The following is a 23,427-nucleotide window of genomic DNA, read 5'->3' on the forward strand; positions in this document are numbered from 1 at the left end:
TTCCTGTTCCCATTGATTTCGTTTTTCCTACCACGATCCTTGTAATGAAATGGAGTGTGCCTTTTCTTGTTAAAAAAGAAAAGCTCATTTGAGTATGTTTTGTGTAGTTTCTGAGTTGCTAAATTGGACCTTCTTCAAAAAAGATCCTTAAAGTCAATGTCTTGCTATATCTGAAGAAAAAATATAAACTCTGTTTTCAAATTATTATGGGTGATAAATCCAAGACAGGCCCTTTTATAAATCAGATGTAAATTTTTTAAATGAGGTTTATAAAAATGGGCCGCATTATAAACTTTTCCTGTTTTGGATCTCAGTGACAATATTTTGCACTTAAATACCTCTTATCTGAATTTTACAGGTTAAAAGGTAAGTAGCAGGAAGATAGTGTTTGGGAAGCATTCAGAAGTAAGTTTTTCTCTCCATTGTTCTGCATTTCTGGATTTTGATGCAATGCAGTATGAATTGTTTGCTTTCTTCAAGCTACATCCCTGCTCGACTACAGAATAGTGCTAACGAGTTAAATGAATTAATCAATTTGAAGGCTGATATGTGGATCCAGAGTTCTGATTGGAATGTGATTTAAACAGAAATTGTGTTGTTTTATTCACACATTATTTACTTCTGCTTACCATTAGGTCTGCCACTAAAATCTATGGCTTAGATTTGAGTTCGTTGGTTTGATCTGAAGATGTATTGGTATGAAACTTTGTAGGTGCTAACCTCAGTTCTAGTAGTTTGTCTGGAGAAGCCCTTCCACCTCCATGGATGTAGTTCCCTTGCTTTGGAAGTATAAAATTTGATATAAGCTGGTTTCCTAAGCCTGGGACTGGGGGAATGGCATTGCTGGTTCAGCACCTGGGAAGGATCTGACTCAGCATCAAAAACAAGGGTGGAGAGAGAGTACAGGGCGGAAGGTGCTGCTAAGGTAATTGCCTCGCATACAGCCAGTCCTGATTTGATTCCTGGCACCACACATATCCCCTAGCACTCCCAGCAGTGATTCCTGAGCACTTATTGTATATAACCAGAACCTTCCCCCTATAGTAAATAATAAGCATCAAAAACCAAATTTGAGTGGCATTTCTGACCTTTCGCTATGAGTTTTTCCATCCAAACAAATGATCTTATCCTGTTAGTCCCTAAAATTCCGTTCCTTGCAAAAAAAAAAAAAAAAAAAGTACCTCCGGTATCCGCCTGAAATAGAAATTAATTTTGCATCTGCACGTTCAAGCCTGTGGAACAGACAGCCACTGAAGGCTTTATTTTGAAAAGTGACCCCTTTCATCCTCACCAATTTCTGCAGAGAAATTGTGCTTATTGGATTCTTCCGCTCACCTAAATCTGTGAGACTGGCCCAGCATTCTCACTGCGGGTGCCAAGGTTGCAGAATCCGAAGTATTTGACCTTTGGTTTGAATCTGCAGCCTTTTTTGTTGCTTAACACAGTGCAATTTTCATCCACTGCCTCTGCCCTGGCACAGCGGCCCTGTGACTTGTGTAACTTAGGTGAAGATATAAAAAATTCCCCAAACACCAAGAATTGCCACAAACAACTGTTTCTCAACATTCTTCAGGAAGAGAAACATACTTATTAACACCTGGCCTTGAATTCGGAATCATTTTTAGTTTATAAAGTGTGTAAATTTGGGTTAGATATGGAGAGTCCTCAGACATGTGAATGTCTTCTGGATTTAAACTAAAAATTTCTATAGGCAATAAGCCCAGATTGATCCCTACCACCACATGGTCCTCTGAGCACTGGCAGGAGTAACCGTGCCCCAGCGCCGAATTGGCTCTGAACAAAGCCAGGTTTTTATTTTAAAAAATTAAAATTCTCTAACCAGGTTTTTTGGGGGGTGGGATGGAGTTGGACCACACCCAGAGGTGCTCAGGGCTTACTCCCAAGTTCAGGAGCCACTTCCTGGTGGTGCTGAGGGATTATATTTGGTGCCAGGAATTAAACCAGGGTCAGCCATGTGCAAGGCAAGTGCCTTTAACCCTAGTACTAGTTCTTTGGACCTCAAAATATATTTTAGGGAGAGGGGTTGTGGACCATACCTGGTGGTGCTCAGGGCTTACTGCCTCTGCACTCGGGAATCACTTCTGGCGGGTCTCTGGGAACATCTGGGGGACCAGGGATCAAATGAGTTGGTCACATGCAAGACCTACCCCTGTACTCTCTCTGCAGCCCCCGATTTTTATCTTTAGTCTGACTGTCTCTTCCCTCCCAGGAACCGGCTGTAGCGTGACAGCACTGCTGCTTTTATTTCATATGATAGAGGTCAGAGTCGTAATTCTCAAGATCAGTTCACGTTACTTGCTGAGTGAGGCGGTGAACATTTTGCTGCATTGCAGCACTTATGGCTAGGCCCCCTTTCTGTCTTCCATAATAATATTGCAAAGCTTTGGCCTTCTCCTTCCTTGGTGACCTTAAGTGGAAGGTGTCCTGAATCATCCAAGAAATTTGGCACTGGTTTCCTCATCTTCTTTCTCCAAGTTGGGCCAAATCAGAGAGGATGGGCGGCAGAGAGATAAGCAGATGTTGGGTGGACCTGAGAGATAGACTGCTGAGATTGGAGGTGGGTTTTGGTTTTTTGGGGCTGGAGGAATTTGGGCCACACCCAGTGGTGCTCCAGACCTAGTCTTGGCTTTCTGCTCAGGGGGCCATGTTCAGTGCTGGGGATCGAACTGGACTCAGCCACATACAAGGCAAGTGCCTTACTTCCTGCACTGTCTCCCCAGGTCTGGAGGTTGGGTTTTTTGGTTTGGGTTTTTGAGCCACCCACTGGTGCTCAGAGCTCATCCCTGGCTCTGTGCTCAGGATCATTCCTGAGGACTTGGAACCATTCCCGTTCCGGGGATTGAATTTGGGTTAATGGCACATTTCCCAAGTTCTTCCTTTCCAGCTTGCAAAGGGTGTTAATCTCGTTATGACTGGAACATTGCAGAGTTGCAGAGTTGGCCTTATCAGTTCACCGCATATTTCTGGGCAGGGCCAGGGCTTTGGCAGCTGCAGCCTCAGTCATGGTCAGTCACAGGCAGAGCCCCAGAAATTCCATTAACCTTTCTCCCCTAGTTTTGGGTAACAGTTCTTGGTATTAGGGAGATTTCCCTCCCTGCTTTAAGTGGACTTTATCTTTTGACTCTTACGAGCACAAAAGAACCTGAACCTTGTATAGATACGTTGGACTCAGCTACTTAGGTTTAGAGTGAGGGGTACCTGTGAATGCATCCCCTCACGCAGTGGGGCTTGTGGGTACCAGCAGCAGCGGGAGTGAGACCCAGCCTCCTCCCAGGCCTCCAGTTGTGGCTTGGCAGGGCTCCCACTTCCTGGTGTCGGCTGACCCGCTGCAGGAAAGAAAAGTCCATTATTGCCTGACCGGAGCACTTGGTATAGAATTGACTCGTTCTACTTCACTGGGGTGACAAAGAAGGCCTTTTAGGTTGGTTAATTCCAGGAGGGCCTCGCTGGACTGTCTCCCTGGATTGGCAGGGGCAAACCAGCTAGCTGAACCCGAGAAAGGGGGCTGAGGTCCAGTAGAATCTTGGCAGTATTAGGGTAGGATTCCTTTCTCTTTTTTCCAACAGAATGGACTGCTATCCATTGTGATTTTTGAAGAAATTTCCATGGCAGCATCCGTTAGAAATCCCAGTTTTATTGCACGTGGGAAATACATCAGCAGCTCAGCTGCTGCTGTGGAGACAGCACCGTCGCACCATAGATGAGGATCTTTTGTGTCCTTTTTTTGTTTTGGTCATACTCGGCAGTACCAGGGGCTACTCCCAGTTCTGTGCCCAGGGACTCACTCTGGGTGGTGCTCAGGGAACCATGTGATGCTGGGGAGCCCAGGAGTCTGCTGGGCTCCATCCCCCTCACTACATGCATGGTCGTTGGGGCCCTGGCAGGAGCGACCAAACTGGAAGTAACTGACCATTATCAGGTGTGATATCAAGACCTCAACCCCCTCCCCTCCAAAAGAAAAGGCAGTGTCTTACTCCCGCACGGTAGCTGTTGTTTCTGATATAACTTGATCTTTCTGGAAGGCAAACAAATTCGCTGCATCATTTCCTGCTGTTTGTCCACTGTGACCTTTCCCAGAGGATGAGAACAAAGGAAGTATAGAAATAAACCTTGTTGTTTGGATTTGGTCCACTCTACCAATGCTCAGGGGCTATGCTTGGTGGTGTTCAGGAGAGCCATGGGGTGCTAGGGATCAAACTCATCCTCCCTTATGCAAAATACGTGCCCCAGTCCTTTGAGCCAGCTCCCTGGCCCCAAGTAAATTGTGGGGCCACACCCAGTGGTACTCAGAGCTTATTCCTGCTCATACATAGGGATCATTCCCTGCAGTGCTTGAAGACCATGTGTGGTGCTGAGGATTCAAACTGGGGTCCTCTGCGTGCAAGGCAAACACCTTACCCCTGTGCTATCTCTCCAGCCCAAGACTGAGGCTTAAAAAAATAAAATTAATTTAGATATATATATATTTTTTTGTTTTCTTTTTTTAAAAATTTAGATATTTTTTAAGGCATCGTGATGTACAATACTGTTAACATAGGAGTTCATGCACGATTGAAACCACCCTCCTATTTAGATTTTTTTTGGGGGGGGTCACACCCAGTGGTGGGCAGGGCTTATTTCTGGCTCTTCACTTAGGGTTCACACCTGGCAGGGCTTAGGGGACCATATGCGATACCACATGTTACTCGTGTGGTACTGCATGTGGTACCACTCTGGCCTCTAGGTTTTTTTCTTTTCCTTTCTTTTTTAGTGATTAATACGCTCCTCTCTCATAAGGTATGGGGAAGATAAGAGAAAGTAGAGGTCAGAGAGATAATACTGTGGGTAAGACACTAGTCTTGCATGCAGCTGATGTGGGTTTGATCCCTGGCATCCCATATGGTCCCCCAAGCCTGCCAGGCATGATTCCTGAGAATTACTGGGTGTGGCCCGTAAAGAAAATCAGGTAAGAGGAAGTAAACAGGATGAAGGAACTAATAAACAGCTACCCGAGAGGAGCTGGTTCGCTCTGGTTGGTGGAGAGTCTGCTCTGGCCTCCCGCTCTAGAAGCCCGTGTCCGGGTCACCCTGGGCACCCAACACCCAACTGCTTATTAGGGCCGCGTCATCGTGATTACAAAGTGGCAGCACTTTCTCCCTTTGCACATAGGGAACAGAATTGGCTTGATAAGGGCCTGGGGAGTGTGTATGCGGGGAGAGGTCGCCTCCTGGGCTCTGAGGAGCCTGTCTGGCTGGTGTTGTCCTTAGCAGCTTTCAGTGTCAGGCCTAGTGGGGGAGGTGCAGCAGCTTTATACCTTGAGGGTTTTGTGTGGGAGTCTCTCCTGGAGTCCCGGTGAGGGAGAGAATCTTCCTGCCAGAAGGCAACAGGGGGTGAGTGCAGGGCCTCGCATGGGGGACATGTGCTTTTTCCCTGTCCCCATGGGTCTGTCATGGAGCCGGGAGGAAGTCTCGTGAGAGCTGTGCCTGAGCACACTGCGCCAGCTAGCAAGTAGGGGGGGTGGGGGGGGCCCACCAGGGTCTGCATGGCCCGGCCACGCCTCATCGGGCAGTGCAAGGGCTGGCACAGGAGTCTCGGACACTTGGCAGTCAGCCTGCCACTAGCCTTCTGGTTTTAAGGACTCTTGAGACTGGTTTTGTGGAAATATCTTTGTTCAGACACAGTTATCTGTGGATCAAAGCTCTGCCAGAGGGAAAGGAACAACCATTTGTCTAATACAACATGCTGGCGGCCTGGCCCGTCAGAAGTCGAAATTCAGGCAGACTCGTTAGGTTGACACCCAAGTGGGGAGTCAGCACATTCCTGGAAGCTCTTCTAGCTTCCAGTTTGACCATGCATGAGGCTGGGGTAGCCACATCAGCTCCCTCCACCTTTCAGCCGTTTTCAGGGCTGCTGTGCAGCTGCTCCAACCCCAGCATGTCTTGATCATTCAGCAAACAAATTTGGGAGCAGGGACAGCCCATGAGCTACATCTGGTTCTGCGTGTATGTGGTCAGTCACTTCTCGAGAACCTGGGACACCATGCAGTGTCAGGGATCAAAGCAGCGTCGGCAGCATGCTAGGTGAGCACCTTAAGCCCCTGTGCTCTGTGGTCCAGAACAAGAGACATTATTTCTAATGTCTAAGAGCTGGTGAGATAAGTTGGTAGGGCACTTGCCTTGTGTTGGTGTCCAACCAGAACTGTTAGGATGAGCCCCTGGAGACTACTCACAAGCGGGCAAGAAGACAGGCCCCATGAAAATGGGCTCGTGTGTTTGGACTGGTTTGGAAAGGGTTAACATCTCTTCCTTTGGCTGCCTTTTCATTCTTAGTATTACATAGAAGCAATCTTCCCTTTCTCATAGATCCCTAAACCCAGCTCAGCTTTGAAATATAGACATTCTCTCACATCCCCTTATCACTCCAGGTGCAAGGGGCTGTAACTCATGGTGCCAGACTGCTTGGCCTTGCATTACTCTCTGGATGCTGCTACCGACCATTGGGCTTGCAGATGTGACAGAACAATGTAACCTTGATGTCTTGATGTCCCTCCTGTAATTCTTTTCCCGTTAATGCTTTCTTTGTACTGAGTGCATTAGAGGTGTGTGTGTGTGTGTGTGTGTTGTGTGTGTGTGTGTAGGATAGTACATAAAAGGAGCTGAGAGATGCTTCTCTGTGCTTCTCTGCCAGAGCGAGCAAGGAGCCTCTCCAGCAAATCTCATTTCTCTCGTGCCTCTTATCTCAGTGCCCCCCTACCCCCCCCCCCCGACCGAAAGAATATTCACACAACACCTTGCATGCAGACAAACCAGGTTCAATCCCTGGCATCCCAGATGGTCCTCCACATACCACCAGGAGTGATCCCTGAGTGCAGAGCCAGAAGTGACCCCTGAGCACTGCCAGATGTGCCCCCAAACCCAAGAAGCAAGTATTTCCAGTGCCTCTGTGTGCTGGTGATCGCAGTCATAATGATCATGCCGGCTGATGGCTGATGCATGTCGGGCTTCATGCATCTTGGGCACAGCCCCTGGGCAGGGGTGGAGCAGGGGGCCAGAGGCTGGATTATTGCTGCCTTTTTTCCGCTGGGTATTGAGACCCAAGTAGCAGCTACTGAGCAGACAAGATCAGAGAATGTTCTAAGGAGAAGGAGGCATATGCAAATGGTTTTGAGTCTGTAAAGTAGATTGTGTATTTTTGCAGGAGAAAGACTGTCTGTGGGAGGCTGGAGTGATAGCACAGCGGGTAGGACGTTTGCCTTGCACGCGGCCGACCCGGGTTTGATTCCCAGCATCCCATATGGTCCCCCGAGCACTGCCAGGAGTGATTCCTGAGTGAAGAGCCAGGAGTAACCCCTGTGCATCGCTGGGTGTGACCCAAAAAGGGAAAAAAAAAGACTCCCTGTGCCAGGAGGGGAAGGCCCTGGTTAAGGTGAGACCAGCCAGGGGACATGGGCCATACCACAAGGTCACAGGAAGGAGGCGGGTTCTTTCCTCTCTGAAGGGGCCATAAGAGATGGAAGGAAAAGGCAGCATTGACCTGGCACAGAGTGTTCTTTGAATAAGATAAATAAGTCAGTCGGACACCAGGTCAGTGAGTCACTGCAGGGACGGTGCAGGAGGTGGGGGCCCGCCAGTATTCCCGGCTGCTGTGCAGAGCCGCCTTCCCCTTGCCTCACCCTCTCACCACTTTCCCCCCCGCAACCCGATGCTGGGAGGCACCCTCCCTGACTCCATATGCTGCGCCTCAGCCTGCACCCTGGCAGGAGCTGGGAAACATTTCCCAGGGAACAGATTTTTTGTGTGTCTTTCATAAGTTCTGCTGCATTTGCTGCAGAGAGTGCCAGGCTGGATCACTTGGCCACTTTCTCCTGCTTCAGAATCGCACCTGTCATTTCTAGCCTCTGGGAAGCTGAGACCCAGGAGGGAGGGGAGGTGGTTGGTTCAGGGTTGCAAGTTGCTGACCAATCTAGAAGTTTCTGAATGATTCTCTGCCCTTCTGTGGGCCTCTGGTGAGTGAATGGAGGGTAAAACGGCTTATTTGGGGCCAGAGCAACAGTGCAGCTGGCAGAGCATTTGCCTTGCATATGACCGATCTGAGTTTGGTCCTCAGCACCCCATTTGGTTCCCCAAGCACCACCGGAAGGGATTCCTGACTACAGAGCCTGAAGTAACCTTGAGCACCACTGGGTGTGGCCCAAGAACCAGAAAATAAGTAAATAAATAAAAGGGCTTATTCCTGGTAAGAGCAGGTTACTTATTCTGGGTTTTTCCCACATATAGGTCATTTCATTTTTGATATTAAAATTTGCTGATGGTGGCCTGGAGTGGTAGAACACTAAGGCCTTGCATGCGACCCTCCTGGTCGGATCCCCATCACTGAGTCATCCCCTGAGCACCAACAGGGGTCACTCCTGAACATAGAGCCAGGGAATAACACCTGAGCATTGCTAGGTTTGGCCCTCCCCCATCCTCCAATAATAAAATTTGGTGAGGTTGGAGAGATAGCTGGCTGAGTGCAGAAGGCCTGGTTTGTTTTTTTATTCAGTAGATTTTGGTTTGGGGACTACATCTAATAGTGCTCAGGGCTTACTTCTGGCTTTGTACTCAGGGATCACTCCTAGCTGGGCTCAGGGAGTCATATGGGACGCTGGGGATTGAACCTGCGTTGGCTGTTCAATGACTTACCCACTATACTATCTCTCCAACCCCAAGGCCTGGGTTTGATCCTCAGCACTACCTAGTTTCTTAAGTACCTCTGAAAGTAGGCCCCCAATATGGGCCCCAGATGTGGCCCCAAACAGAACTTTCATTTTTTAGTGAAGTTGCCCTTACATCTAGCACTTCCAGTTGGGGTAGATTGAGTGGTAAGGGAGAATATTACCTTGCTAATTACCTGCATCTGGGGTGGACTTTCGCCTTACCTTCCAGAATGACAAGTAGGTTAGGCTAGAGAGATAGTACAGCGGGTAAGGCATTATTTACCTTGCATGTGACCGCCTCAGGTTTGATCTTCATCATCTAATATCCCCTGAGCACCACCAGGAATAATTCCTGAGTGCAGAGCCAGGAATAAGCCCTGAACAGCCTGGGTGTGGCCCAAAAAACTAAAAAGGAAAATCATTTATCTCACTTTCTTTTCTTTCTTTCTTTTTTTGTTTTAGGCTACTTTTGTGATGGTTGTTTTGTTTTGGGGCCGCATCTGTGGCAGTGCGCCAGGGTTGCTCCTGGCTTTGTGCTGAGGGGTCAGTCCTGCCAGTGCTTGGGGACTATGCAGTGCCTAGGCCTCCAGCATGCAAAGCATGTGCTCCACTGGTTGAACTGACTCTGCAGCCCGTGATGGCCTTGTGTGCATTTGGGGGACTGTTCATTGCCCGGGCTCTTGCGAGCCTAAAGAAGATGTGTGGGATTGATGTTTTGGGAAAGCTGAGACATCTACTACTGGGTCTGGGGAGATTCTGTTGGTTACTGATGGATAGAAAGGACTCAGCTACCTTTTCATTGTTCCTTTCTCATCAGTGAATAACAGACTGAGAAGTAGGTAGAAAAGCTGTTTTTAATCAGAGCCACTTTTTTTATCTTTTTGGGAGGCACCCAGAGATCCTCGGGTTACTCCTGGCTCTGCACTCAGGAATTATTCCTGGCAGTGTTTGGGGGACCATATGAGATGCCGGAAATTAAACCTGTGTTGGCCCGCGTGCAAGGCAAATGCCTTACCCACTGTATTATCATCCTGGCCCCAGTCATAGCCACTTTATAATCTTCATACAATGAAAAGGAGAAATCAGTGGAAGGGACTTGGAATAGATTTCACAATAGTCTTTTTTGGGGACAACACCTGGCAGTGGTCAGGGCTTACCACTGGCTCTTCTGGTGCTGCCCAGGGGACTGTATGTGGTGTCAGGGATCGAACCCAGGTCGACCACACGCAAGGCAAGTGCCCTCCTCTCCATGTTATCTCTCCAGCCCTGGATTTCACGATAGTTTTTTGAGTACTAGAGTTGGTATGTCTTGAAGTCTCACAGCCATATTTTATAGGAATTGGCAGCAGATAAACATGGTTCTCTCTTCTCTGTGTTTAGTTTCTGTGACCATGCTGGCCAGGCATTTGCGGGCCCACTGGGGAAGTGTTCAGGGCCGTGAACAGCCCTTTCCTTGCCAAGAACTAGGATCCGGTCTGTATTGTTGAGTCTGGGGAAGGGACTGCCTGGTCCTTCTCTCCTTAGAGAGGCTGATGCCTTGGAATCCAGGTTACTGCCTCGTGCTGACCTCAGGGCATTCTGTCTTTGCAGAAGATGGACCCGAGTGGGGTCAAAGTGCTGGAAACAGCAGAGGATATTCAGGAGAGGCGGCAGCAGGTCCTTGACAGGTACCATCGCTTCAAGGAGCTCTCAACTCTCAGGCGCCAGAAGCTCGAAGATTCCTACCGATTCCAGTTTTTCCAAAGAGATGCTGAGGAACTGGAGAAATGGATCCAGGAGAAACTTCAGATTGCATCCGATGAGAATTACAAAGACCCCACCAACTTGCAGGTATGTCTGAGATCCCTGCCAAGTTCAAGAGTTCTTAAAAAAAAAAAAAGGAGAGCGCGCTAATGTTTCTTGCCTGAAAACCCATGAAAGTTGTTTCATTATGACTTGGACTGTTTGGGCAGCAAAAAAGTAGCCATAAAGCAAGGCTAACTGTTGTGGTGCTGTGGAAAATGGTGTGTGTGTGTGTGTGTGTGTGTGTGTGTGTGAGAGAGAGAGAGAGAGAGAGAGAGAGAGAGAGAGAGAGAGAGAACTCCTGCAGGTAGTAATTTCTCTCTTCTGGCTGTGTCCAGCTCATGACCCTCAAACCACTTCCTTTATACCAGTATTGAGCCCTCAACATTTTTCAGGAAGTTTAGAGTTGGATTGTGGTTTTGAGAAATACACAGAAACAATATTGTTTCTGGTGAAAATGTTATCACTAGTAACCTTTGGAGCATCTTGCTTACTTTTTTCTTGGTGGTAGCAGGTTGTATGTGTTTTGGCCATACCTGGCAGTGTTCAGGGATCTCTCCTGGCTTTGTACTTGGGTGAGCATTTGCGGTGCCGGATATAGGACTGGGGTTGGCTGCACGCGAGGCAAACCTTAGTCCCTTGTACTATTTCTCTATCCCCCACCCCAAATCAGTAAGTCTTATCAAAGCCTTTGGGAGTGGAGAGATAGTACAAGAAGCCAAGCACTTCCCTTGCATACAGCTTCAGATCCCCACACTGCATTTGATTCCCCAAACACCACCAGGGGTTACTCCTGAGCATCAAGTTACGAAAAAACCCTGAGCGTAGCCAGGTATGCCCCCCACCAAAAAACAAAATATAGAAAGAAATTGAAACCTTTGAAAACAATTTGTCTATACATTTTAAGACAAATTAATATTTTTCTATTTTGGGGTCGCTTCCAGTGATGCTCGGGGACCCTGCAGTGCTGGGATTATACCCAGGTCTCCTGTGTGTAGAGTGTGTACTCAGACCCAGTAAGCTTTCTCTCTGGCCTAAGACAGTCTCACTTTATGACATAAATTATGCCTCCCTAGTTAGCTTATGTGTTAGAGCACATGCTGAGCTCGAGTACTGAGGCTCCTGGAGTACACTGCTGGGGGTGGCCCTCGTGGCCCTGAGCTCTCTGATCCCGCAGCCAGCCTAAGGCCTGCTTTACTGGAGCAGGCATTGCCAGAGTGGCTCCGGGTCCCCAGCATACCCACTCACAGTGGCCCCTGTATTTGTAACAGCAATAAAATTATACCTCTGTCACTTTGTTTAAAAAATGACAGGGTTGGTAAGATACTCTGTGGGCTGGAGCACATGCAGAGGTTCTGAGTTCAGTCCGCAGCACCACACGTTCCCTGAGCTTTGCCAGAAATAAGCCCCTGACCACTGTCAGACGCGTCCCCAACCAAGAAACAGAGAAGCAAAGAGTGTTCCAAATAGCATCCCAAGTACTCCAAGCCCAGGAGTGAGGGGATGAATTATTCAAGGCTGAAGAGTACGTGCTAAGATGTCAGTAGGCCTCTGTTTTTACAGGGAGTCCGGAAAAAATGTCAAGGCCATTGTCCCGCTTGCCACTCAAGTCAGATTCTTTGCTTAGCATCTTGCTCCCTGCAGCGTTGATGACCCCAGCCTGGGTGCTAGGGAGATTGGGCAGGAGCCACTGAGGGGAAGCTGAAGCCATGTGCCAGGAGTGAACTCTGGGAGAGGGTGTGGGAGTGGCAGAATGCTGAATTCGGCCTGCTCGCTCTTCAACTCACTCTACGTCCCCCTCCCCCCCAGGGCAAGCTGCAGAAGCATCAAGCCTTCGAGGCAGAGGTGCAGGCCAACTCGGGAGCCATCGTGAAGCTGGATGAAACGGGGAACCTGATGATCTCAGAAGGGCATTTCGCCTCGGAGACCATAAGGGTGAGTTGGAGCAGTGCTTTGTGCGTCCGCTGCGCAGGGGGCACAGAGGGGAAGCCAAGGGGGACTTACAGGCCAGTTTAGGGCCTAAAGAGACGTTTCTCCCTTTTTCAACCAATCCATGAACTATCCTAAAGGAGTTCATCTTTTTTTTTTTTTTTTGGTTTGTTAGTTTCCTTGCTTGTTTTAGTGTTGGGATTACACCCATTAGTACTCAGTATTCTGACTCTGAGCTCAGAGATCACTCCTGAAAGTGGGGGTGGGGTCAGGGAAAGATATTGGGTGCCAGGTTTCAAAATAAGGTTGCTTACGTCCTATTTCTCAGGCTCTGGGGAGTTCATTTTTTCAGCACAAAGAAGAGGGCGTAACTGCCCAGAGTGTTGACCCTGAGCACTGAGCCAGGAGTAGCTTCAGAGCACTGCAGGGTGTAGCCTAGGAAGAGAAGATTGTGTAAATATGACAGATAGTGATCAGGAGCACATCAGTGAAGCTGCGGGACTTAGGGCTTGGAGCACAAAGATAGGTGAATCCCAGAACCTGTTGGGAGAGTTGCCTCTCACAGGTGCGCCATCCGTCAGAGCTCCTCAGCCGCTGTGTGCTGGGAGAGGGTGAAACTGGTCTGGCCGTCCTGCCCTCTGAGAGTCTCAAGCTGTCTCAGGATGCAGCTGGCTCCTGCCGCGGGGACGATGATGGGACTGACTAAAACAGACTCCTCAGACTCTTGTCTGGCCAGTTTGGGCGCCCGGTCACTGGACTGGGGACAGTGGCCAGTGGCTTCTTTTGGGTTGATATTAGCAGTTCCAGGGGACAGCAAACCTCATTTCGAGGCTGATGTGCACAGTTTCTTGCAGCTGAAGCTCTTCTCTGTCTCCCATCCCCCTCCCACCTGTTTTGCACTTTTTTTCTTTTCATCCCAAATCACAGTCTACTGAGGACCAGCCTTCCTGGTCCTTTGTCGGCCGAGACAGTCCTGAGGCATCAGATGACGAGACATTCCCTAGCCCCAGCCAGCAGCATCGCTACCTCTCATGTTCCGAAACCCTCAGGCAGGTTTCCTCAGCAGCCCAGGATGAGTTTCACCCATGAATGCTGGTTGTTTGTCTTCTACTCTAAAATGCTCTGCCGTTCTCATATGAAAGACTCACAATTAGGTCTCAGCTTATTAATAATTAACTATCACTAGTAATGACTCTAAAGAGGAAATAAAAGTTTATGCTAAATGCCATAAGACAACCATTCCATTACATTAAACTAATTTGGGTAATGTAATCTCTGTTTCTGCAATTACACACAGGCTTCAGAGTGAGTGAAAATGGAACGCATTCGTTCCTCGATAGATATTGGTTCCTCAGGGGGCCAGAGCGATATTACAGCAGATAGGGTGTTTGCCTTGCTCGAGGCCGACCCCAGTTCAATCCCAGCATCCCATATGGTCCCCTCAGCACCACCAGAAATAACTCCTGAGTGCAAAGCCCGGAATAACCCCTGAGTATCACTGGGCGTGGAAAAAAAAAGAAAAGAAAAAAGAAAGAAAGAAATTGGTTCCTCAGCATGAATGGGGCTGTGTAGTATGGAAGCAGCCTGCGGAGGGGAACAGGAAATGGGGTGATCTGCAGGAGGAGTGTCCAAAGCTCACTTGATTTACATCTCTGAGTTGACGTCTCTGCCCCAGAGCTCAATAAAGCAAAGTGAGAAGTGTCATCAGCTACGTCAGTAGCTGTTGATGTGCCTACACATTGCTAGGAATTTAACCTGTGAATGTCCCTCCAGTCTGTCCAGAGGCCTGCCAGGTACCTCATTTCCCCATCAGCGTAGGGAGGAGAGGGGAAGCTGAAGCTCAGAGGAGTTGAGTAACTGGCCCAGGTCCACGCAGCCTGAAAACCCAGACAGAACCAGAATTTCAGACTACTCTATCTCTTCTTTTTTTTTTTTTTTATCCCAGTTATTTGCTTTCAGCCTCCTAGCCTGCGTTTCTCTCCTGTTGGCTTCCTTCATTTCCCCCAGCTGCTTCTCTGTGAACTGTGCCGCCGGCTTTTGTTGAGAAATCCACTGAGTCAGAGCTAAGGTCCCCACCCAGTGCACCTGCCCCCCGGCTCACTCAACGCGCTCCTTCAAAGGGAGCTTGTGAAAAAAACTGAGTCTTTTTTGTTTCGGATCCACACCCGGAGATGCTCAGGGTTCACTCCTGGCTCTGCACTCAGGAATTACTCCTGGCAGTGCTCGGGAGATCCTATGTGATGCCGTGTCTTGCCCCCGAAGGCCTGTGTCTTGACAGGATCGACCACAGCAGGATGGGGGCCTCTCCCCCAGCCTTGACATGACGGTGGGGATGTGTTTGACGACTGACATGAGGGCGCCGGTTTCCATGTCCGTGATTTCCCGGTTGGTGCAGTGGCTCTCCCTGAGTCTTCTGCTCCCTGTGTGCGTGCTGCCCCTGACTGCAGCCCTCTTATTCACTCCTCGACTAGGCAGGCAGAGGAAGGTGGGTGGTGTGTCCAGGCTATTCGTTGGCTCCGCATAACCTGTCTGTCACTGGTCTAGACTTTCACACCATACCGGACGGCGTGGCGCCCCATAGTCACCGCCACCCACGTCGGGGCCCACATCCGAGTAGGTGGAGTGTGGAGTTGCTGTGGGCTGCCTCTCCCTCTTGCCTTGGAATGCCTTTTGCCGCCTTCTCTTCCGCTTGTGGTGGCTTCCATTGGCAGCCATCAGCGGCGGAAGTGAGTTGTGTGAGTGCTCCTCTCCGCTGCTCTCTCCTCTGGCCTGTTTGCACATGAATCCACCCAGGTTGACGCTCCTGCTGCCAGGGCTCCCGAGCGCTTAGTCAACATGGGTGGATCCCGGCTTCCTGGCCGCTGGTTTTTCTCCTGTTCATGGGTGTAACAGAAACTCCCAGTATCTTGGGTCACCTGTGTGCCATTGGGAGGGGGTCAGAGGATCCCAGGCCTCCTTCACCCTGAACTGTATGACCAGATTCCCTTTTGTTGGCAAGTCCTCATGAGGTCTGTGCGCAGAGCACCCAAAGATACTGGGACGTGGCTTTGTTTGGGCTAGTGGTTGCCACTGGAAGTGTGACATGAATCCGACCATGATTTCACTCATTTCACTGCAGGTTCCAGCTTTGTCCTGCCAGGACTCAGCCTGGAGAGCTGATTTCCATGATTCATAATCAGCTCATCTTTTTAGTTCCACATTACTTTTATTTTCCTCCTCCCTTCTACTGCTGTCTAGTTTGGGGGCTTGTTTTTACGTTTGTATTATGGCTATTTCTTTACATTTCTGACACTTAATAGATCTCTTCTTTGGTTTCTTCCCTGTGTCTCCATGAATTTAGATTACTTCTGTGGTTGTTATCTCTACTTAATTTCCACATTAGTTCTCATCATTGCTTCCTCCCTTGCTTCTGGAGTCCCACTTCAGTAGTTAGTAGTAATCTTCTTTTAGTAATATAAATAACGTGGCAGCGGTAATGTCAGGAGACAGCAGTGTAAAATCTGAGGCAGGTGCATAAACCCACCTCTTGAGCGCTCAGGCGTCCCGCTGCCAGGACCCTTCCAAAGCTTTGTGAACCATGCACTGTGTCCGCTGCCTCGGTCACGTTGCCATTTGTGGTCAGTTTAGGGATGATCCTTCCCAGCGCGCCCGAAGCTTCCTGGGTTTCTGGCCTCCGGGGAGAGGCAGACACTGGCAGCTGCTGGCAGCTAGACGGGTGTGCGTTCCCTCCTCCAGACCCGCCTGACGGAGCTGCACCGCCAGTGGGAACTGCTGCTGGAGAAGATGCGTGAGAAAGGGGTGAAGCTGCTGCAGGCGCAGAAGCTGGTGCAGTACCTGCGGGAGTGCGAGGACGTGATGGACTGGATCAACGACAAGGTCGGCCATGCTGCTCTCAGTGTGTGGGGGGTTTTCTGTTTAGTGGTTTGGCTGTAGTCCTGGGTTTGCACGCTGGGCTCAACTCCTGGCAGGCTTAGGGGGCCATATGGGGTGCTGGGGACGAAACCCAGGTCTAGCACGTGCAATGCAAGAGCTTGACCCTGGTGGGTTTTGAGAAGGAGATTGTGTGACACAAAGCTATGCAGAAGGAAAGGCAGAGGCTGCATCCAGGGCTGGCGGGAGACTGCCGTCTCCAGCTGCTCTCTGGGGTGCTCACCGCTGTCCCTCTCAAGCCCAGACCGTTGGGCTCTGTCAGAAGAACCCACGACTAAAGCCAGCTTGCTGGCAGGTTTCCGGGAGCTGGAATGACTGACTCGGTTATCATCTCCGGACAGGAAGCGATTGTGACGTCAGAGGAGCTGGGCCAGGACCTGGAGCATGTGGAGGTTTTACAGAAGAAGTTTGAAGAGTTTCAGACAGATATGGCTGCGCATGAAGAGAGGGTGAATGAGGTGAACCAGTTTGCTGCCAAACTCACTCAGGTAAGCAGCTCAGGCGTGTGTGTGTCCCAGTTCCCAGTGCCTTGGGCAGGGAAGGGTGACCATTGGACCCAGATTTGGGCGAAGGTGGCCAGGGAGCACCTCCAAAGCGCAGAGCACTTTCACTGTGGGCTGCGGGCAGGAAGAGCAGGGCCGCCCCCCAGCACTCCTCTTCTCGCTGGGTCTCTGGGCTTCGGAGATGGGTATGGAGGTGATTTCTGGGGACTGGCAGGCCGCTTCCTCTTCCTGTCTTTTTGAAGTTGAATTTTCAGGGAGCTCTGGTGGGAGCCATCAGGGGGAGCAGCACTTCCTTCCCCCTGTCTCCAGAGACAGGCCCAGGCTCTCCTTTCTCTGCCTCCCACTGCATGATTCTGAGCACTCATGGGCCTGATCGTGCAGGCTCCCCTCTTTGGGACTCCTAGGGTACTTTTTGGGGGGCCATACCTGGTGAGGCTCTGGGGTTACTCCTGCTTCTGCACTTAGGAATTACTTTTGGCAGTACTCAGGGATGTATGGGATGCTGGAAATTGAACCCGGGTCTGATGCAAATGCTCTTCCCACTCTATACATACTTCAACCCTGAGGATGGATCATTTTAATTTAATTATTTTATTATTTTTATTGGGCTGGAGCGGTAGCACAGTGGGCAGGGCATTTGCCTTGCACGCAGCCAACTTGGCCGACCCGAGTTCTATTCCTCTGCCCCCTTGGAGAGTATCTCGCTCCCCGTGACGTATTCAATATGCCAAACACAGTAACAAGTCTCACAATGTTACTGGGCCCACGTGAGCAAATCGGTGAGCAACAGTAGGACAGTGATAGTGACTGTGATTATTTTTATTGGGCTGGGGCGATAGCACAATGGGTAAGGCGTTTGCTTTGCACGCGGCCACCCAGGTTTGATTCTCTCAGAAAGCCCGGCAAGCTACCGAGAATATCCCTCCCGCACGGCAGAGCCTGGAAAGCTCCCCGTGGGGTATTTGATATGCCAAAAACAGTAACAACAAGTCTCACAATGGAGACGTTACTGGTGCCCTCTCGAACAAATCAATGAACAACAGGGGGACAGTGCTACAGTGCAATGCTATTATTTTTATTGATTTTGTTGTTGTTGTTGAAGCAGGATAGTTTTTATTGAAACTTATATAAATAAGATATGAGGGAAGAGAAAGAAAGAAGTATGTGTTCACAAGAGAACGCAGGCCTTTCCAGAGTGGAAATAAGCATCAAAAACACAATGCATGAGATCTCTGTTCAAAAGGAGAGCCATACCTAAGAGTGAGCCTTTTTTTTTTTGTCTTTTGGGCCATACAGAATAACTCAAGGCTTGCTCTTATCTCTATGGGATCACTCTCGGCAGACTTGGGGGACAATGTGGGATATCAGGGATCAAACCCAGGTTGGCCATCCTTCCTGCTATACTCTTGCCCTGGACCCCTGAAAGGAGACTTTAAAAAAAATCTATACAGGGGCTGGAGAGATAGTACAGCGGGTAGGGCGTTTGCCTTGCACGCAGCCGACCCGGGTTCGATTCCCAGCATCCCATATGGTCCCCTGAGCACCGCCAGGAGTAACTCCTGAGTACAGAGCCAGGGGTAACCCCTGTGCATCGCCAGGTGAGACCCAAAAAGCAAAAAAAAAAAAAAATCTATACATATCTACAAAAATATTATACATATACACATGCACACATCAACGTACATGTATAGTTACGGTCATGTGGTTATAATAGTGTTACCACTTATGACTTTGGTGTACAAAGTCACTGCATGCACTACCACCACTGTCCCCAGGACCCTCTACCTTGTGTCACCTCAAGTCTCCTTTCCCCATACTTGTCATATGTCTCATAACCCAAGAACTAAGGGGGTTGTCACTGTTCAAGATGGTTTATCCCGGGGCTTGAGCAATAGCACAGTGGGTAGGGCGTTTGTTTGCCTTGCATGCAGCCGACCCGGGTTCGATTCCCAGCATCCCATTGGTCCCCTGAGCACCGCCAGGGGTAATTCCTGAGTGCAGAGCCAGGAGTAACCCCTGAGCATCGCCGGGTGTGACCAAAAAAAAAAAAAGATGATTTATCCCCTTTTATCCCCTTGTTTTGTCTCCACTTAAGCAGCAAATGAGTGAGATCATCCAATATTGGTCCTGCTCCCTCTGCCTTACTGTCTAGAGCCAGAGGTCATGAGTTGCTTCAGTCGCTTCCGCTTCTCTTGTTAGGAGCAGCACCCAGAGGAGGAGCTGATCAAGACTAAGCAGGATGAAGTGAACGCGGCCTGGCAGCGGCTCAAGGGCTTGGCTCTTCAGAGACAGGGGAAGCTCTTCGGGGCAGCCGAGGTCCAGCGCTTTAACAGGTCCGGGCCAGAGTGGGCTTCGGGGAACCGGTGCTTGCCGTGGAAGGGGCCGGGGGAGGCAGACAGCTTGTGCTCCTGGGATGCCGAGGGCAAGACACGTGTCAAAACTGGGTCACTCGGGAACTCCGTTGTGCAGGGACGTGGACGAGACCATAAGCTGGATCAAGGAGAAGGAGCAGTTGATGGCGTCAGACGATTTCGGCCGAGACCTGGCCAGCGTACAGGCTCTGCTTCGGAAGCACGAGGGCTTGGAGAGAGATCTTGCTGCGCTGGAGGACAAGGTGGGCCCTGGGCAGTCGCTGACCCTGCGCCGGTCTGAGGGCTGTTTCGGGAGCGCAGTGCTGACGGCCAGTGCCCCTAGGTCAAGGCGCTGTGTGCCGAGGCCGACCGCCTGCAGCAGTCCCACCCCCTGAGCGCCACACAGATCCAGGTGAAGCGGGAGGAGCTGATTACCAACTGGGAGCAGATCCGCACCCTGGCAGCCGAGAGACATGCACGTCTCAATGACTCCTACAGGTAGCTGCCCCTTCTGTCACCCTCTCAGCAGCCCAGGTGTGGGGACGATGCAGAGAAGGCAGGAGGGCAGGCTCCAGGGGCATTGGGTGGGCTGAGAATGCCCGTTTTCCTCTGCTGAGCAACTGCTGGGGGCCAGCCCACACCCGCAGCAGTTCTCAAAAACCGGCAGCCCTAGAGCGCGGGCACACAGTGTCCGTAGCTGGATTAACCTCGCCCACCCTGGATCCTGCACGACACTGAGAGAACCGGGGCTTTCTCTTTAGTCATCACAGCAGAACACCACAAGAAGTATTGGGTGCCGGAGTACCAGGGGTAGGGAAGGCGCTAACCCCAGCACCGTGATGATCCGCATGAGCATTACTGGAGGTGGTGAATAGACTGTGCACGTGCCTTGAATGCAGGGGTCCTGGGTTCAGCCCCTGGCACTGCTGGGAGCAGCCTTGTGAAGTCTCCACTCCTCAAAAAAAGGAGTAAACCATGGATTTAAAAGGAAAGGTTCTGGGACTAGAGGGATAGCACAATGGGTAGGGTGTTTGTCTTGCATCCGGCCGACCTGGATTCAATCCCCAGCATTCCAGATGATTCCTCAATCACCACCAGGAGTAATTCCTGAGCATCACCAGATGTGACCCAAAAAGGAAAAAAATAAAAGGGAAGGTTCTTACCACCCAGGGCTTGAACTTGGGAGAGACAAGAGAAGAGAACCTAAGGGACACGATTGCAGGATTAAAGAAATAGAACCTAGTTTTTAAAGGACCAATTTCCACTTTTTTTTAATGTAAGAGTAGTACTATTTATTCAGCCATTGATTAAGCAAATTTAATTGGGCATGAACTCCACTCCACTTTTTTTTTTCTTAACCTTTATCGTCTAGACCAATATTTTGCACAGGCCTCCTGAGCTTGTCTCCTTTCTGGGGCTCCCCTGCCTTCCATGGGGACTCCCTAGTTCTATGGTGTGCACCCTCGCCCCCATTTGCACGATTATTCTCTGTTGGCCCCTCAGAATGTCCTGGGTCCACAGGAGGCTCGGGTTAGAAGCAGAGGCCTGGAGGGAAAGAATCGTTTCCACAGGACTGGGCTCTCCAGTTTGTCAGACGTTGGGGAGCACAAAACCTGGAGCTGTAGGGCAGTCACTTGACCCCTAGCCCCAGGGCCTCCCAGGGACCCCCTCACCCCCCTTGACTGTCTCGTTCTCCCCAGGCTGCAGCGCTTTCTGGCTGACTTCCGGGACCTCACCAGCTGGGTGACGGAGATGAAAGCGCTCATCAATGCGGATGAACTTGCCAATGATGTGGCCGGAGCGGAAGCCCTGCTCGACCGACACCAGGAGCACAAGGTAGCTTGCAGCCCGCCCTGGCAGGAGCACCCACGGCAGCTCCTAGGGTGCAGGCCCTGGCAGACAGCAGTGGGCTCTGCCGTGGGCAGGTGCGCGCCCTCTGTGAGCCAGTGGACATGCGCTCCCTGTGCTCCCCCTAGAGGGTCAGTGTTCAGATGGTGGGAGGTACCCAGGGACCCTGAAACTCTGAGTAAACTGGAGGAAAAACCTCACAGTGAGCGCCGCCTTGCTGTTATCTCAGACACCCTGAGAGAAGGCTGAAGTCAGAGTGCGCCACGTACTGCCAGGGTTCGAGCACATGGCTCCTACTTTACCTTTAAATGCTGTATCCTGATGAGACACGCCTGTTGGAAATTAAGCAAGTTGCTTTTCTCTTGCGATGTGCTGGACCTGAAGATTGGTATGCCTGTCCCCTTGTAGGGCGAGATCGACGCTCATGAAGACAGCTTTAAATCTGCCGACGAGTCTGGACAGGCCCTGCTAGCTGCTGGCCATTACGCCTCAGATGAAGTGAGGGAGAAGGTATGAGAGGAGACATGCTCTTAACTAGAGTCTGTGGGGTCAGGGAGGTGTCTCGGTGGACTGAGCACATGCTCGGTGTGCAGGAGGCCCAAGTTCAGTCCCCAGAATTGTGTGGTCCCATAATGGCAGTCCCATTGAGGATCATTGGAAAAGCCTAGGGAGTCAGAGAGATAGTACAGTGTATAGCACTTCCTTTGCATGCGACTGCTTTGACTGCAGCTCAAGTTCTATCCAGCGCTGCAGATGGTCCCCTGAGCACTGCCCCCCGCCCCCCAATAGGACTCTGGAAATGATCCAAAATACCACATATTGGGGGCCCACCTCCCTGCCCCTCACAAGCACCCAGTGTGGTCCTGGTGGCTTCCAAGTTCTGGGGTGGCCCGCTTTTTGTTTTGCTTTTGTTTTTTTTTTTTTTTTAAAGGAAAACAAGGCCTGGAGAAATAGTACAGTGACTTTGAGCCTTGCAAGCATGTGGTTGCAGGTTCTCATCCCAGCGTCCCCCTGTGTGCCTGCAATCCCACCAGCACAAGCCATTTCTCAGTGCACTGCGGCCAGGTGCATGTGTGTGGACCCCACAAGAGGGGGTGAGCCCTGGTGAGCTTCACAGCTAGAGATGTGTGAAACATCACCCCTGGAAAACTGACGAAGCTGCACAGCTCTGCCTGTGGCCCCAGCTTCCCACTATGGCCCCGGGGAGCACAGTCACCAGCTCACACTGAAAGGTGGGGAGCCTAGCCAGGTTTGCGAGCACCGCTGTCAGGCCTAGCCAGGTGCCCATCCTCCACACGCCACATTTTTCCTTCTTTCCATGAATGAAATTCTACCTTAGAGGATCTCTGAGAAGCTAAGGGAGGAAGACAAGGGCCTGGGAACTGAGTGGAACTGGGGCCAGTGGGGCAGGTTTCCTGCTTAACCTGCAGGGAGCTGAGTCCTGCCTTAGTAGTTAGAGCCAAGAGTGAACAATTTTTCTTTAACCAAATTATATGTATCTGTATTATATAATTACCAGTTGGGCAGGATCTTTGAGCAGAGGTGCCAGAGGAGCACCAGATAATGATATATTTTTTGAGTTTCATGGAGACTGGGAGAAGACATATTTCAAAGATACACTTTGTTGTCATTAACCTTGGTTTTTGTTTATTTTCTTTTTGGGTCACACCCAGTGATGCACAAGGGTTACTCCTGGCTTTGCACTCAGGAATTACTCCTGGCAGTGCTCAGGGGACCATATGGGATGCTGGGAATCGAACTTGGGTTGGCCACATGCAAGGCAAGCGCCCTCCCCGCTGTGCTATCACTCCAGTCCCTGTTGTCATTAATTCTGGAGTCTAAAAATCGTGTCCAGATTTCCTGCACTGTGTTCCCATTACTTGGTGGGGCGCCGACCTGTGTGTCCTGTCCCCACACTGGTGGGCGCTGTTCCGCTTTCCTCCTTTGCGGCCTTGTATGGGGCTTGCATGTGGAGTGGCAGGCGGTCACTCCCGCTTGCTCCTGATGCTTCCTGGCCTGGGTCTGCCCGCAGTTGACCATCCTGTCTGAGGAGCGGACAGCGCTGCTGGAGCTTTGGGAGCTGCGCAGGCAGCAGTACGAGCAGTGCATGGACCTGCAGCTCTTCTACCGCGACACCGAGCAGGTGGACAACTGGATGAGCAAACAGGAGGTAACTTGGGTGCGAGTCCCTGGGGCTGCTCCTGGGGAGGCTGTTCCAGCCTCGCCAGGGTGCTGACAAGGTGATTGTCTCAGTTCTCCCTCGGGAGGTGGGGGCCCCAGTTTCCAGGCAATGGAGATGTGGTAACAGTGAGGAGGAGACTTTGGTCTTTAGGACTCGGTGTTCACTCATCACCTAGATCTGGGGGAAGTGACAAAAGCCGTTTGAACC

General features: G+C 50.6%; 1 protein-coding gene across 8 annotated transcripts in view; it reads left to right on the forward strand.

The window, feature by feature from the left end:
- SPTAN1 (spectrin alpha, non-erythrocytic 1) overlaps nucleotides 1–23,427 on the forward strand; it is a 62,730-nt gene that overhangs the window by 2,978 nt on the left and 36,325 nt on the right. For all 8 annotated transcript variants that reach the window (XM_056108757.1, XM_056108754.1, XM_056108758.1 and 5 more), the window contains 10 exons: nucleotides 10,286–10,525; nucleotides 12,287–12,412; nucleotides 16,142–16,282; nucleotides 16,678–16,824; nucleotides 19,039–19,172; nucleotides 19,309–19,453; nucleotides 19,534–19,688; nucleotides 20,891–21,026; nucleotides 21,447–21,548; nucleotides 23,071–23,208. In XM_056108757.1, coding sequence (XP_055964732.1) covers nucleotides 10,289–10,525; nucleotides 12,287–12,412; nucleotides 16,142–16,282; nucleotides 16,678–16,824; nucleotides 19,039–19,172; nucleotides 19,309–19,453; nucleotides 19,534–19,688; nucleotides 20,891–21,026; nucleotides 21,447–21,548; nucleotides 23,071–23,208 — 1,461 coding nt within the window. In that variant the 5' untranslated portion in view covers nucleotides 10,286–10,288. The remainder of the gene's footprint in view (nucleotides 1–10,285; nucleotides 10,526–12,286; nucleotides 12,413–16,141; nucleotides 16,283–16,677; nucleotides 16,825–19,038; nucleotides 19,173–19,308; nucleotides 19,454–19,533; nucleotides 19,689–20,890; nucleotides 21,027–21,446; nucleotides 21,549–23,070; nucleotides 23,209–23,427) is intronic.

The sequence above is a fragment of the Sorex fumeus genome, unplaced genomic scaffold (genome assembly GCF_029834395.1).
Source record: "Sorex fumeus unplaced genomic scaffold, SorFum_2.1 ptg000233l, whole genome shotgun sequence".
Taxonomy (NCBI): Eukaryota; Metazoa; Chordata; class Mammalia; order Eulipotyphla; family Soricidae; genus Sorex; species Sorex fumeus.